The sequence below is a fragment of the Haemaphysalis longicornis genome, unplaced genomic scaffold (genome assembly GCF_048455015.1).
Source record: "Haemaphysalis longicornis isolate Haplotype H1 unplaced genomic scaffold, Haemaphysalis longicornis Haplotype H1 scaffold_26, whole genome shotgun sequence".
Taxonomy (NCBI): domain Eukaryota; kingdom Metazoa; phylum Arthropoda; class Arachnida; order Ixodida; family Ixodidae; genus Haemaphysalis; species Haemaphysalis longicornis.
Genome location: NW_027526319.1, coordinates 1922907 through 1937138, shown reverse-complemented (window position 1 = coordinate 1937138; position 14232 = coordinate 1922907). Strand labels below are relative to the sequence as shown.

The 14232-nt window shown below is 45.2% G+C and overlaps 1 protein-coding gene across 2 annotated transcripts in view; it reads right to left on the bottom strand.

Moving 5' to 3' along the window:
- Positions 1–4617: 4617 nt before the first annotated feature.
- Positions 4618–14232, bottom strand: part of LOC144172789 (cytochrome P450 3A31-like) — a 78906-nt gene continuing 69291 nt past the window's right edge. For both annotated transcript variants that reach the window (XM_077701393.1, XM_077701394.1), the window contains exons 10-14: positions 9716–9824; positions 7913–8004; positions 6021–6161; positions 5137–5299; positions 4618–4721 (exon numbers count right to left, since the gene is read on the bottom strand). In XM_077701393.1, coding sequence (XP_077557519.1) covers positions 4632–4721; positions 5137–5299; positions 6021–6161; positions 7913–8004; positions 9716–9824 — 595 coding nt within the window. In that variant the 3' untranslated portion in view covers positions 4618–4631. The remainder of the gene's footprint in view (positions 4722–5136; positions 5300–6020; positions 6162–7912; positions 8005–9715; positions 9825–14232) is intronic.

The following is a 14232-nucleotide window of genomic DNA, read 5'->3' as shown; positions in this document are numbered from 1 at the left end:
TCAATTTTTGGTAGCAACCCTTCCGGTGAATCCGCTTGAGCTGTCAATCTATTCTAGGTACCTTGACAAAACTCCTACTGAAATCGGCCGCTAGGACGACTCTTTGCGTACGCTGAGTGTTATTTACTTGTCATAATTAGTGTATAATTTGCTTGTAAACGTTGCACAATTAGTGTTGGCTGTAGGCCCCCTGAGGAGAAAATATTGGTAGAGAAAAGGACTGTCTCTACTAATCAAAAGTATCCAAAAACAAGTTATATAAAAATTAAGGGTAATGCTTGCCTGTGTAACCAAATCTATCGCTAAACACTTTAAATGACAAGGGGTGTCAAGCTTTAACTTATGCGATTTGCAGGGCTAAGTGTAGGGTAGTTGTCTTCCCATTTAATACCAATAGCTGCGACAAGAGGTACAAATCAGCCTTTATCTTCTTGTTTCGCCAAGGTAGCAAGCTATCTCCAACCCCGCGGCTACGCGCTGTGCCACGCCAGCCGTGGCGGGCCGTAGCTTGACGGAACAAAGAAAGGGACAAGTGTGTTTGCTCATTGCCATTTATTACTGATTAATACACATACACAGAGCATGCAGGATAGCTGGTTCACGATAAGGAACTAGTTCCTCTCCAGGGCAATTTCAGGGAATCGAGAGGTTTGACTCTTAGGGACAACAGTCATCTCCTGGGCGCCTAAGCGCGCTCGCGTTTGCCTCGCTGAGACGCCGATGACAGCCAGTGTCGCAGTCTTCTTGCCCTATCCTCCAAGGAAGGAGGTCACCTCGTGTATCCGGTTGCCACGCTTCCCGAACCCCAACCTCCCTCAGCTTGCTTCCCGGGTGCTCTCGCCGGCCACAAGACGAGGAGAGGACGCAGATCCCCCTCGCCGACGTCTCGCTAAGCAAGTTCCAGCGAGGAGCAGGCAATGCGGCGAAACCGAACGTGAGGCAGCGCGCTAAGGTCGGGTTCCCACAAAGGTTAACTTTTGCTTCTTCAGACTTACCCAAAATCAAACTATAAAAGAAATAATTTAGACCTATTTCCAGTGCTGTGTATGTCTTTACTGAATCAATATAGAAAGTTACCACACATGGCTCAGTATAGATGGCAGTCACATAAAAGTGTATCGGGCAATTTCTTTGTATCTCTGAAAACCACCATGATATGCCGTAGTGCCTACGCATGCATCCGCATCTTACAGAAAAAAATAAAAAAACATGCCTCTGCGTCCGTCGTCTGTGCTGTTACACATACCCCATTCTCAGCCATGACGTCAGCAGATATGAATAATCGCACCGACATTGAGTGGTGATGCTCTACTTCCCCTGTGGAACCCCGCATCCCCAGCTCAGAATAGAGCAGCACTTGCGAAAGACAGCGGCACGGCACAAAAAATGCCTAGCCTGCAGCGCCGAGGCCTGCGAACACTGATATCCACGCAGCTGCGCCAGCAAATTTCTGGCGGTGGATTCGTTCAGTAAAAAATCCCAATAATGCTTCGGAAGAAGCTGTTGATGGTCACAACCTGGCCAATTGAGATAAAACGGTAGCCTAGTAGTGAAAGCACTGTTTCAGGAGAATAGCGACAGCTATTGGCAATCAGCCGAAGGGAAAATCGCTCGTGGAGAGCTCCGCAATCTGTGACCGATACCCAAGCACTAGAGATGCCAATGGGATAATCTGCGCCGGCGACTTCACTGGTGTCTTGCGACAGGTAGGATGTACGACGCTGCAAGAACGAGTATTTGACGTCGAGGTAATGCTGTTGAGCTCGGTTGAACAAACTACTGCTGCCATGGCTGCCCTCACAAACGCGGCCGCATAACACCCCTACTACGGCACTCAATTTGCAGCCTTCGAGCCTTGACCGACATGTACTCGCTCGTAACAAAGTTCTGGTTGAAGTGCAGCGCAAGGTTGTCCAAACAATGAACAGAACAGCCACCCGCTTCGCGTAGCCAACACTAACGCGACACATTCTACGTTCCGGAATACCTCAAACACGCCTTGTACAAGAAAAAAGTTGGCGCAGGTGGCACTAGTGGTGCAGAGTAGGACAACCAGCAGAGCTGGAGGCCCCTTTTCCTTCGTCGGAATCCCAACTCTTGCACTGTACAAGGATTTCCGTACTTTCCGCTGAAGTTTCTGTAAGACTGGGTGGCCCTGATAGTTTTGTCCGCAGGCTTTCACATCTCTCCTAAAGTGTACCGCATTAGCACGCACTAGAACCCACGGCAAGCGGCTTTACAAACTCAGAGACAGTAGCGCGGACGCAGCGTCTGTGCTCCCAATTTTTGACACGAACGTGCGTGAACTGACGAAGAGAACAACCCACGGGAGATCATGCCAGAAACGCTGGGCACAGAGTTCTGCAAGGTCGAGTGGCGCCAGGCGCTCCCCACAGGGCACACACCCACGTGCGCTCGGTATTTTTTCTTGGTATTCTTTGCGAGTCCTTCACGTAGCGCAAGTTCACGCGTATACCTCGGCTACGCTGGGCGCTCCTAACGAGGCGAATACTCACGTGCGCTCTACTGGGCAGAGTTCTCTGGTAAGGCTCCAAGGAGGAAGTAAAAGCGTAAACAGCTCTGCTGTTAGAAAAATGGGGAAGGTTCGTGCTATTTGCGCTAAGACTGGGCAAACAGGAAGCTGGCGGCACATCTAGCTTATTCTGCGTTCGGCTAGGCTAATGTGTGGTTCTTCTTGAAAACACGGCCAAATTTTCGTCGTGCTGTCGTCGTTCTCCCCTAAAGAGCAATGAACACTCGGCCAATAAAGTGTGTGCCATGCACGTGTTCCTAACGGCCTTCCGTTTAATCTACAAGAGTGGCGGAGGGCGGACCGGTACGGGCATTTGCTCAAAATTTTTGAAGTCGTTCGGTGGCCACCGTTCGGCTTGAGTAGTCTTGCGTGTGCGATGCAAGTAATGAAGTTGAATAAAGTTATCACTTCCGGGACTTTTGGGTTCTGTCGTTATGGCATTACGTCTTCTATATGCACCGTCAAAACTGCCACACTCGTCACTCCATGCGGTAGGGCGAGGCACCCTGCGCCGTGTTTTAAACGGTGTGCTTGTGCCTGTTGTATTGCGCTTCCGACGGATGGCGACACGACTCCCACACGAGTGCGGTGAGACAAAGCTGGCGAATGCGATTACGTTATCGCTCGGCAAGGTTTCCCAGCATATGCTCGCCGATCTAATGACCAGCCTAAACCGCTCTTCTGCTAACATGCAAAGTGCGTAGCGGGCACCCCGCAGACTTGGGGGAGAACGCGGACCCGCAGGCACCGGCATGGCGGCGAACACACATTGTTGCGGAATGAGCGCCACGCCACTGGATACAACCACTGAGTATCCATCAATGCAGTTTCAGGGGTATTCTTTCCTCCGAGCCAACGATGGAAAGATCGACGAGTGGAAGAAGAAAGCAAATGAGGAGAGTGTCGAGAAATTTGATTGGGGAGGCCGATTAGCCGTGGCGGAGGGAGCTGGAAGTGTGCGGGAGGTGGAAGGGAGGCAGTATTCTGTGCCAGAACGAGGCGCTCGACGGCGCGAAGCTTGGCAAAAACGTGAGGGGGACGTGCGCGTGTCTAGGATTTGCGTTCGATTAAGACCCAGCTCGCGGTAACTTCCTGAGATGCACTTCCCGCCGCTGACACAGAGGCTCATCATCGCTGCCGTCGAGAGTACCCATGAGTGAGTGCTGTCTCAGCACACTGCTGCTGCGCCCAAATATCGCATTAGGGAGTATCGTAATCGCCAGGCAATTTTTTTTCGTTTCTTAGTAAATATGTTAAGACTTCTGAGGTGTTTTTTCAAGCGTTTCATTTTCGCCTTAGGAACGAAATCTAGAGAGGGACCTTCGCTGGGACAAAGAGAACTCAAGAAGCTGCTTGAAAGAGGTATATGGTTGTGTTTAGTGTTTTTGAGGAATTTAAATTCTTCAACCGTCGTTTACTACGTAGAGCGATGTAAAGAACACACGTCAGACCTTCAGTATTAAGACTATGTTTGGCAGATAAGGTTCCTTTATTATAGTTGCGTAAACTGTGTGGTTCCCGTTAAATGTTAGTTAATATTGCGTCGCTATTTTCCTGTATCACACGGCGCATACAGCAAATTTACAGGGCATCTGTAGGGGCTAGTTGGCTCTCCATAGCAGGAGTGGAGAGCGCATAAACTTGACTCGTAGAACAAGGAGGAGAAAGGCTAGAAAACAGGACGAGGCGCTTCGTCCTATTTTGTTGTTTTTTTCGTCCTTGTTCTACTAGTCAAAGTTTATACGTTCTTCAGCCAAGCTACAGAGAAAATTCATTGTGCAGTTGTTTCTTCATCGTTTAGTAAAAAATGAATATACGCTCTTATTACCCGTAACTGGGCCAAGAAATATATATTCCAAGTCTCATAGAGCACACTTGATTCCACTTTTTTCAAGGGTTCCTGACAAACACTTTTAAATGCTACATGTAAATAGCTCTTTGACTCTTTCATTGAGTACCATAAAGACCCACAATCTATAATATAATAATATTATAATAATAATATTTCCTTTATTTTCCATCCTTGGAGATGGGGGAGGCAAGGAAAAACAGCTGTACAATCATCCACGGCCAGGCCAGAGATAACTGACAAAAACTTTTATTTCACAGTGTTGAGCTTCTGGACTTGTATCCACACATCGTCTCGTGGGACAGCCAACAGCGCGGTTGTTTTCAACTCCAGATGGGGCTGAAATAGCAGTTTGAAACGTCACAACAAGGCCTCCAAGTCGACGTTGAAGTTTAACGTACTCTACTGATAATTCCACGAAATACCTAAATTCACGAACACATTTTGGCCTGCATGCCTCAACAAAGCTACCCAACTTGAATTGAAATCGCGTGCATTAGAAACCATTTCCAATAAGTAAAGCCGTGTACCCGTGCAAGTGATTCATGGATACTTCGCTCTGACTACTTCGCCAGCGTTGTCGTTGAATCCTAATAATTTATGTGTAATAGTTGTACATCCGTGCCGAACATTCAAAAGAGCTCGTAAAGCATGTGAATAACTCAAGAATGGTGTTGCCTCCAAAATTGAAACCACACAGACTACCTACAAATGCGAAATCTTCAAATTTGCTTAACGAAACAGGAATAATTACCTTTTGACTAGGGCCTAGCAATATCCGGAAGTGACGTAGCACTTCCGCTGTCACCGATGCGAGCTCGAGGAGTGCCAGCCGTTGACCAATGCACACTCGATGACCGATGCCGAATGGCTGGTAGACGAGGGGGTTTATCAAGTGCTTGTTTTCTGGACTGAACCTGCGCTTATAGAGACACGTGAAATTAACATTGTTTAAGTGAATAACACAGAGAACTACGCAAAGCATACAGGGGTATCTCCCCTGCGACTTCTGACACCTGCTCATACTTTCACGTGGTCACAAGATACTACCGACACTGATGCTGTGGTTCAGTTCTACAGAATACATAGCAAAATCGGGAGGTTATTTATTACAAGTTTAAATTATACTCGGTTGACGTAAAACAGGAATCCCAAATTGTCGCTACCACTTCGCTCAACCTGAGTTTTTTACCGACAATATACTTGGTTTTCCTAGTGAGAAGTACGAATTGTTAGTTTGCTTGAAGCCGTTTCAGGGATCATTAAACACTCAGAACTAAATCGAATTAGGTGTCTGACACTCAATTATCCGTAAAAAACACGTGTTTACTTACGACACGTGGAAATCACTGAGTATGCGATGAAGTATCTAGTTTCTGAAAATTCTCGTGATTACTGGAGAACCCTCCTTGAGCGTATTATGCTGCATGTTCAAGAGATAAAATCGAGATGGTGGATCATCTCTTCGAAGCTGTTACAGAACCCTTGACGTCAGGGAAATTTGATGTTAACAAACAGCACTTAACGTTCATTGATACGTGATGCCGAACTCCGGCCCATTGAGTCATAATAAATCGCTTGACGTTATGGTGACCTTGACCCACAGACGCTGCTAAAACAAAATAAAAATTCACTTGCCGGTCAGGGTCAAACTTGTCCGGGTCAACCCAGTAGAGTGGATCGCGCTGTATATGGTACACAGGCACCATAACTGAGGTACCTTTCTTGATTAGGTACCTGCCATGACGCCAGTCGTCCTCGGCTCTTCGCGTCGTGAATCTGCGCCGAATAAATGAAGTAATGTTAATTAAGAAAACCGAACCAAGCAGAAAGAACTGACACTTTCAAAGGCTAGGTGTAGAGAGTACTTTTAATTTAGCAACGTTTACGTGGAGGGAAGTTTGATTGATTGATTGTGGGGTTTAACGCGCCGGCGCAACGCAGGCGATGAGGCGCGCCGTAGTGGAGGGCTCCGGGTTAATTTTGACCACCTGGGGATCTTTATCGTGCGCCGAAATCTCGTACACACGGGGGTTTTTGCTTTTCGCCTCCATCAGAAAAGCGGCCGCCGCGGCCGGGAATCGAACCCGCGACCTTGTGCTCAGCAGCGCAACGCCTTACGTGGAGGGAAGTCACTACACTTGTTCTTTCTACGGACTACTGCAGCAGTCACATTAGTTTTACAAGAACGCCATGAAGTGTTCCTTATGTTTACATCCATAATTTAGCATTTAGGAGACTCAGTGCCAAACCTGCATCAGAACATTGCTGGCCTGAAACTTAATTATTTAATGATGGCTACACTACTGCCTAAGCCACATTTCATCGCACGGGACATACCGGCAGGTCTGGTAGTATTTTGCTGATTTGTAATTAGAAAAAAATTGCGCGGCTTGCACTAGTGATGCAAGGTTGTAAAAACAGCAGAGCTCGCGACCTTCATTCCTTCGTCGGAGACCCGGTTGTTGCACCCCACACGACCGTGCAAGGCTTGAGAAGCAGCGGTGCTGGAGGTCGGGCTAGCTTCTTACCGACCGGGATCCACTGTCAGTATTGTGCCCGACAATGCCGGCATTCGGAATGTTCCACTCTTTGATTCCGTTTAGGCGCGCCGCCTTCGACGGGATCTTCGAGGTTCCATCATAGTCGTTTCATATGTTATCGAGCACCGACACGACGGCATCCGCGCGACGCTACTTGTTCTTCCCTAGATGCAGGCTTCACCGACCAACGTTTCGCGGGGGCGTAAACGAAGTGCTCCGCGCTGGGTCACGAGGCACTGTATATCACCGAATTTGAGAATAAATTTGGAGTCTTCAGGGTAGATTCCTTATTGCAGGACCCAATGGGCACGCGCTGCGTGAACAGCCCTCTCGACCCGCTGACGCTGGTAATCGCTGGTGGACTTGGCTGAGCCTCTCTCGCAAAGCTCGTGGTGGGATATTTGGGGTTCAGTCGGAGCCTGCTGAAATGTATTAGAGTGCCCCGGGCACTTTGCACAAGCGGAACTTCGAGGGGAAATAGGTGTAGCCAAAATGTTATTTCTGGGATGGTGGGGGCGGCAAAGTAATCGTCTTAAGGGCACAGAAGAGCAGCTACAGCTCTCAGAGGGTTTGTTTGTGTTGCCGACGCACCTTCTCTTGTTCCGCGCGTGTGGCGAACAGAGTTGACCCCGGGTGAGAGGCTAGCTCTCGATACTGCTGGGAGCTCATACCGAATAAAGAAGAGCCCTGCTGGAAGGCTAGGCAGGGAGGTTAGTGCGCGCCCGCCGCATTATCTGACGAACGCTACTTTCGCGCTCTCCCTTCTCGCCAGGAGGCACCACGTGCATCTTTTTCGGGGCATTTTTTTACATTGAGCTAGACCAAGCTGAAGCTTACAGAGATCCACTGTTAAAAGCGACACTATATGGGTTCCCTTAAATACACTTGCTGCACCCTAATCGCGAGGTCTAGCGCATTACTCTAGAAATTTGTGTTCTGGGGAGTTATATCTCAAACAATCCGAAAACATTTTATCAAATAGCTTACGTGATCACAGGTGGATACAATCTGAGTGTTTCAGAAATGACTTGGTTTGTGTAAGACAGGCTCGTCAGAGTCTCCGTAGACAGGTGATCACCCTGGAAACAAATAAAGTATGTATCAAAAATACCTTGCACATGGAGTCAAAAGATTTTATTAGAACATCTACACTTTAATACCTTTCACGCGTACGCTTCACTACAACGCCCCAGAACGACCAATCAGTGGCACCAAATGCGAAAAATTGGCTACGGACGAGCCACAGCAGGCGGCTATAGCAGAAATGCGCTCGAACAACACGAAGACGCGTCCGTGAACGATTGTGTAAGCGCAGCTTGTGTTTTTTTTTTACACGCTTAGCCTCCACATTCAACGACTTCGCCCATTTGGACCCGCTCATTGGTCCATATGTGCGCTGCGGTGAAGCACCTGTGGCGAATAATTAGAGTGTAGGTAACTACAGCCAACGTGTGAAGGAAGTTCAGTAATTCTTTTTGTTTGACTTGTTGGTATGCCGTTATTTTTAAGGGGAGTTGAAGAATTCCGAAGAAAATTAGTTGCGCAAAACAGGTTTTTCTATGAAACTAGTGCAAATTTTATAAGGTGTAAAAGAGCACAAGAATTAAACACGCACTGCTAGGATCATTTTCACGTATTTAACTTTAAACCAGAGTCATTAAACTCGCTGAGCTGAACATTGGTGTCCAATACAGAAAATGTTTTGGGGAAGACGAAATACATCCGCGCCATAAGAAAGCCACTGCCGTCACTGCAGTGAATCAGTGACGGCACTGTGAAATACATAGGAGGAAAAAATATTGCCGCCCAGTGCAAACATAGAATATATGGAGTTTCCACGGGGTAAAAGGTACAGGGAACAATGCCGATAGATATATCATTGCGTTATAGGAAACTGAAATACTGCTTTAAAGAATTAGTTGGACTAAGTTCTGCTAATGTAATAATTGACTATAGGATGAAACAGAATGAAACTAGGCTTTACAATGGGCGGTGACTCGGTGTATTTAATACTTTATCTAGCAATATGGTGCACCTGTTTACTTGCGTGGGCTGCGCCCACTGATACCGCAGGTGTCTTAAAACATAGAAATGTGCGTGTGCTCAAAGCACAAATAAAACAGGACAGAACAATACGTTCAATCTGCAAGTAGCTGTCACTCAAATCTCCTGTATGTCTTACTTCACCCATGATGCAGTAAAACAGAGCGTCTCACCACTATTTTGAAAGATGCACTGCAGTTTTGCTAATGTATACCAAAATGTTAGAAGAAACCGGGAAGGTGAAAAATACGAAAACCCTTTTTTAATTTTACACAATAGACATCAAGAGTACAGGTGCCTTCAAAAGGAATTTGAACAGAGGCTCGTAAATGTACAGGAATTTCTTGCAGCTACTGCGTGGCTACATTGGTGTGCATTTAAAAGAGCCTTCCCTACTAGAAAAAGCTTCGTGTAGAACGGTAATGGCTGTTTTAAAGCCAGTAAGACCAATATTTTGGGATATTCCCAAATATTTGTTCCAATTACGTATGACGGCACCTGTAGAAATGATATTTCACTTTAGTAAGTCAGCGCCGTTTTGTCCTTTCCTTCGCCTCGTGTGTGCCCAATTTTGCGTCGCTCTCCCGTCCTTAGGAACCATGAACCCAATTAGCAAAGTCTCAATCCAATCAAGTCACAATTCACCGGTTTGTATTTCCAGTGGATTTAACCTGTATTCCACGACTCTCGAAAATACAGCTTAAACTGTAGTTTATTTTGTGTGGAAGGCATTAAGATGCGACTCACCTCTAGTTTGTAAGCGTTCAAAACTTCTTCCCTCATGCGCTTCTGAACATCAGGGTGTTTGCCCATTAGATAGAACCAGTAGGTCAAGGCCAACCTTGTCGTGTCATAGCTGCATATCGCGAAGAAGGTAGAAAAATTCATAGTTACGCCCTCTGGCCCAGTGCATGGTAGCTGGGCACATAACAATTCTGCAAATATTCTGCAGCAAGACACATGGTTTTGCTCTCATAATGTGCGACTGCCGTGAGCATCCAACCGGGTTAGTGGATGTAGCTGCTATGTTTGTAAAAATGCACGTGTTGAGCAGGAACCGTAACTGCAGTCTTCCCTACTGAATGAAATCCTCACAGCATAACCCTGACAACTAACTTAGAAGGTAAGCGATTCCTAAAAATTCTTGTTTACCAAGAGCTTGTTGTAGTGGTACCAAACACTTGCACTTCGAATATGTTGCTCTAGCAGTATATAACGGCGTCGGATATTCTTGCCTACACCAAGACCGTAAAATTGACTGCATCAATGTTCGTTTCCACCACATTCGATCTCATGTACGGAAAGCATTTCACGGCCGCTGCTAATTATTATTTAGTGATCTTGTTAATGATCCTATAAATTATCTTAAAGTTTATATTAATGATCTACCAGACTGCGTTAAATCTAACATCAGACTTTTTGCGGATTGCTCCGTATTATACCGTAAAATTCAATCTAAACATGACCACGACATTCTTCAATCTGACCTAAACGCTATTAACACATGGTGGTCAACCTGGCTAATGCCTCTAAACCTTGCTAAAACAAGAGCAGTATCCTTTACTTATCAAGCCTCCCAAAATTCAGCATCTTGTATATTAAAAGACAGCGTCGTGGAGCGAAATTTCTCCTATAAAAAGCTGGGCGTGCATCGAACCAGTAACTTGACCAGAATACTCACGTAAACCATATCCTCACGTCTGCTAACCATTCACTTGGTTTTCTCAAACGTAACCTCAGACATGCTCCCGCGCATTTACGTAAGTTAGCATATATTACACTAATACGCCCTAAACTAGAACACACATCAGCAATTTGGGACCTTCATCTGGCATATATAATAAATGACTTAAAAGCCTTGCAAAACCATGCTGTCCGCTTCATCTTTTCTGATTACTCAGCCTATACTAGCCTAACAGCATTAAAAAAATCGTGCAGAACTCTAAGCCTTGTCGCGTCGTCGCAACATATCTCGCTTAACATTATTTCGTAAACTATGCTACCATGTGTCCCTTCATAACGAATTTATTTGTGAAGCCGCAGCCATTTTGCTGCGTCGAGGTCATTCATGCAAAATCAAACGCATCACATTTCATACCCTTGCTTTTTCCGAATCATTTGTTTCTCGTACCGCAATTTACCGAAATAATCTACCATCAAATATTGTTACTTAACCGAATACCGTGAAAGTTACTAATGCTTTGAGGAAAAATACCAATGTACAATGTATCATTTCACTGCTTCCCTTCACTCAGTTCTTGCGCTGTCAAATCACGTGTGGTAATATTCCGTGTAGTAATACTCTGCGTAGTTCATTTTAGTTACTGTACCAATAGCCGTTCTCATAGTTTCTCCGATTTTTTTATATTTGTTAGCACTCAGGCGATGTATATTATTTTTGCCTTCTTAGTTCTTGTGTTTATTTTGTTCTTTTTGTAGTTTTTCTGACACCAGTGTAACCCCCTTTACTCTATTTAATACCCTCCCCAGAGGGCCTTTAGGGTTTTTTTAATAAATAAATGAATACACAATCGATGAAGTAATTTGAATCCGCCACATGTTCAGAACAATAGAGGATCTTGATAAAGGACACATTGTATGCATAAAGAGGTGACTCATAGCAGGTCTGACTCCAAGATGTTTCGAGTAGTACCAGGCAAACCTGATAAACGACGGGTTTCAGTAATTTAATATCGAAACTTCAGGCTCTACATTTTTCTGAACGTTAGCACGTGCGAACGCACGGTGTATTGCTATTTTATATTGTTGTCCTGGTTAAGATTTTGCGATTCACGAAAATCAAAACATCAGACCGATGACTTGCTGTGGTTATCTACAATCTTTCTAGAAATGGTCTAGGAAACACCTCACATTTCTGGAACACAAAGAATTCAAAGAATAAGGGAAACTTTTAGGTGTGAAGAGGTATTTTATGAGAGTGAGAAAAAAACACGTTTGCCTAAGTTTCGCAGAATAAAACGTTTCAGCCTCGCTCGAGGCAGGAGCTCGCTCATAAACGTTTTGCCGACCTTTGCACTTTTAGCATGGGGTACAAAATTTTGGCAAACATTGTGCTGCTGTGCGGGCCATCAATATTACACTCCCGGCGGTTTTTTAAAAAGACACTGAAACCGAAATTACTTTTAGTTTTATCTGAAAGATTTCACTATGTAGAGCTGTGGTCTCTTTTGTAGCGCGTCAGGAAATGATGGCTGTCAAAAGTGGTGAAAGTGGTAATATCTCTATTGTTTCACTTTCATTTCCACGTGACGCGAAATACTACGTCACGAATCGCTAAGAAGGGACAGATCGCAAAGTCATGCAAGGCATTCCCCCAATCAAACGTTGCGCCACGCAGGGTGCTACAAAGTTTGGTAACCGCCGCGGGAGCTCAGTTTCTAAGGCATCGGGCTGCTGAAACCAAGAACGCAGATTTAATCCGAACTGCGGTTGCTGCTTTCCAGATGGAGATGGAAAGCGAAAATTTCGAAGCATGGTAAAATAGTAAAAGTGCTTCTATAAAAGGTCTAAATTATTACGGAACCCTTCATTAAGGAGGTTTTCACAGTCCATCTGTAGGTTCAGTGCTATAAACCCCATAATAGATTTTATATGACTAGGTCCATAACTCTTAAGCACGTAATCGTTTACGTAGAGGAAACAAGCGTGTTTTTCCATCCGTATGGATTTTGGTAATCGCAACCGTATGGATTTTGTCGAGGTCTTTCAACCAAAAGCCCATTACAACAATGAACCCTCCAGGTACCGCATTACATTTAAGAACAAAAACAAACTGACCTGATTTTACTCGACTTCGCCAAAGCATTCCATCAGGCATCACACAAGAAGCTACGAACTTAAGGGCACTCAAGTAAATTAAAATACTATTTAATGAATAAATAATTATTTGGTTGACTATTCACAGTATGTGGAATTTAACAATGAGACATCAGCTACTTCCTCAATTACATCTAGAGTCCTGCAAGGCTCGCATTTTGTTTCTTGTTTTTAGTAATGATCGTACTACCAATATTAATGTGAACGCTAAAGTGCTAGCAGACGCCTGCCTGCTTTATCGTGAAATGGTAGAACAGGCGTCGACATACAAGTACACCATTCGCTCCAGCCGCGGGTACATGTATGTCATACACCATTCTATTGAGGCGGCGCCCCAGCGGCGATGGCGCTGGGGCTGATTGACAACCAATGAGTGAGGGCGACGCGGCGCCGGTGCGCAAGAACCCACGAACGCCATAAGCGTGGAATAAAAAAGGGCCCCTATTTTCTGGGTGCACGGCATAGCGTTCAACGTGTCTCGGCTCGTCTCTATGTCGCATTCGCGACAATATCTTCAACGGCTTAAGGAACACTTGAAATTTCCACTGTCGCCGGAGCCATCAGTTGAAGGAGCGGCCTCTACGCGGCTTTTAACCTTCATTTCCAGCCTAACAGACAGCCTGGTGTTCGCAAGAAAAGCGCCAAGATGACCACCGACAAGTCTGCATTCGCATTCTGTGAACAAAATAAAGTAAAACTCATGCCCAGTCAGCCCCAGGATGACGTTCGAAGAGATGGGGTTGGGCACTTTTCACTTGTGGCGAGCAAGCGACTTCGACGCAGGAGTTGTATACCAAGTGCTAACGTGCTTAGCACAGCTGTGCGCCCGAAATTCGACGTAACTCTGTGCTTGAACAAGAAACGCGGCTGCTTCTTGGAATACCACCGAGCAAATGACTGTAGCTGGCAATGAAGTCGGCAGCAGAAGAGCCAATTTTATTGTTTATGATACGTTTAACAAGATGTGACGGGTTTAATATTTCATATTTGTATGAACGAAGTCATATTAGCCCTTTATAAAGGTACAACCGGTTCTGGGATTTTTGTCTGCTTGAAAATATATTTGGGCTTTCTGTGGTTAAGCAATATTGAATACTTAATTCAAGACAAGGGCAAATAACCTGATAATTGTTGACGGTAATTTATTTGTTTTATTTGACGGTGTTTTATTTTTTATTATGTCTACACAAAGCATTGGACCTAAATCAAGACTGAAACACTCGTGACCTAAATTATATTAAAAGACCCTGACTTACAAATTTGAAGGCATTGCACCAGGGCTGTCTTAAAAATATTTCGTTGTCGCTGGTTCAGACATTTATTTAGGCTTTACGCGTACATGTACTCACATGTCCTTCAAGAAACTCCTCAGTCTAGCCGCATCAATCCCGCTTTGCACTTCACGATTTGCAACTTCGCCAATCTTA